Raw genomic sequence first — 2263 nt, 5'->3', positions numbered from 1 at the left:
AGACCACCTTGATTGCCAACACAACCGCTACGATGTCTTTAAATGCAGCACACTGAAACGCATTTCTACAAATATGTGTGTGGCGCCCAGCACTCCCCCGAACCACCCACATGCATCGCGTCGCAAAAAAGCCAACTAGAATGTCACACACGTTTTGCCCCCCGGTAGGTACCCCAACATTTGACACCGTTCTCACACATACCCAACGGTGTCACATCTCAAGTGTTATCCCTCAATAATGGTTAAAATAACAAAACACCTTGCTGTCGAAGAGAACGTAAAGAAACACACGCGGATAGTATATATACAAAAATAGTCCCCTTTTTATTTTAAAAAAGTTTCACATCAGGAAAGAAACCGAGAACATCTCTCCCCTCAACCGGATTTTGATTCACTCACCCACACTAAGCGCCAGATCCCCTGTTGTCATTTTCTTTCTCAGAAGGCACTTCAACCCTCTTCATGCACCGTACTCATGGTTTTTCACCCTCCCCTACAATCACCACGCCTATGTACCACCATCAACACATAAAGATTCTAGAAGTGAGAAGTGTAACTTCTGCAATAAGCGTCCTTTAAAAACAGCTAGGAATGGCGCCGGAAGCGTAAAAGAAGGTGCTAACAATATGTTTGCCCCCTTTCTTATGGAAGGGCCACCAGTGGCGAACAACATCTACGCTGTGCTCCGAAGAGGCCGCAACGCAACGCAGCAACTGTGAAGTCAGAAACCACACCAGAGCTTCACTTTCATACCTTGCAATTCTAGCAGTTCCCACAATACCAGAAACTATCTGAAATGTAAAAATCAAAAAGATTTATTACTTGGCATACAAATAGATAACAAGTGCGCAATCTTTCGATAGGTTATGACACTTACACCGCGAAAGGTTTATACAGTGTTCTTCACGAAAACGTGGCATATCAGTTACAAAAAAATGGAAATTGTTAAGAACACCGGTGCGTACGAACTCGCACGAAAGAATGTATACAAAAAACCTCAGTGGGCAGGCGGAAAATGTATATAAACATATTTTTCAGATGGTAAAATTAGTACTATTGACATTATCAGTAAGATCGGCGTCAATAAGCAAAGAAGTGAAGTTGGCGTGGACCTTGTTAAAGTGGGTGTAATAAGAGGTGATATTTGATATCGTTGCAAGAAGTGCGGAGGGTGGTAACCCGGAAGGGAGTGGTAAAATGAGGGGGGGAAATATTTCATTCACTTCGACTTTGAATTGAAACAAATCTGCTGTAGGCGCATACCAATTCGTTCCATCTTTTGATTCATTCACAGCACCATTCTTATACAAGTTATATCGTGGTACATTGAGGCATTTACTAACAGAACCATTCAGTACATTTATGTCAACACAGCCATCCTCATATTTTCGGAGAACACTATCGTTCACACCCTCTTTTAACGGACACGCACGCTCGCTACACGTAACCTGAAAATCCTTAACACCAACAATTTTTTCATTTCCGCATTCAGGTTTTCCTTCAACTCCCAATCCTTTAACATCATCCCACACTGTTCTAACAACCTCTGCGACAGACGTATAGTATTTATTCGCTTTCATAAGAGCATCGGGTAATTTTTTCCTCACTGCCCTTACGCTCTCATTAACATCAGAAAATAATCCACCTACCTTTGCTACAAGGTCCCCCATTTCATTTCCATAAGATATAAGTTTTTCCAATTTATCATGTTTACCTTCCATTACGCCACTGATGACACTCAAATATTTAACACTTTCACCTGTTTTCCCTTCCATATCATCTAATATACGCGACGCATTTGCGTATACTTCCTCACTCACAAGCATTCTCTGCTCCCCATCAGTGTATAATTTACTTAGTGCATTTGAAAGGCAACTAAGATAACATACAGACTCGTGTAAATTTTTGCCGTAAAAATCGTCTACCAACGTACATTGATGATCTTCTGCGGCACCAGTACGGGTCACAAAAAAAATAATTAACAATTTCACAATTACAACTTTCATTGTGGACTCTCCTACACGTACGTATGCAAGAAAGAGTTGCACATACACCACAGAATATAGGAGCGGCAGGCGCCAAAGCTGTGAAAACAGGATGAACAAGCTAATTCCACTGAAATCGCATGAACTTATTCAATCATCAGCACCTCGCGCGTGGTTGCTTCACCGGCCTCTCCCCACTTGTGAGTGAATAAAGCTTTAACATTTTCTAGTGGCGGCGTTGAATTACGGACTTGACCCCGCTACATTGAAATGCGTCC

The 2263-nt window shown here is 41.9% G+C and overlaps 1 protein-coding gene across 1 annotated transcript; it reads right to left on the bottom strand.

Annotated features, from left to right (window-relative positions):
* Positions 1-1034: 1034 nt before the first annotated feature.
* TEOVI_000181500 (ESAG protein, putative) lies at positions 1035-2006 on the bottom strand (the record flags this gene model as incomplete). Its single annotated transcript, XM_067224989.1, has 1 exon — positions 1035-2006. The coding sequence occupies one exon, from the start codon at positions 2004-2006 to the stop codon at positions 1035-1037; it is 972 nt and encodes a 323-aa protein (XP_067081090.1).
* Between the last annotated feature and the right edge of the window lie 257 nt (positions 2007-2263).

This window comes from Trypanosoma equiperdum (genome assembly GCF_001457755.1).
Source record: "Trypanosoma equiperdum strain OVI genome assembly, contig: ctg_435, whole genome shotgun sequence".
Lineage (NCBI taxonomy): Eukaryota > Euglenozoa > Kinetoplastea > Trypanosomatida > Trypanosomatidae > Trypanosoma > Trypanosoma equiperdum.
The sequence above is the reverse complement of the archived record's forward strand: the minus strand, read 5'-3'. Positions and strand labels throughout refer to the sequence as shown.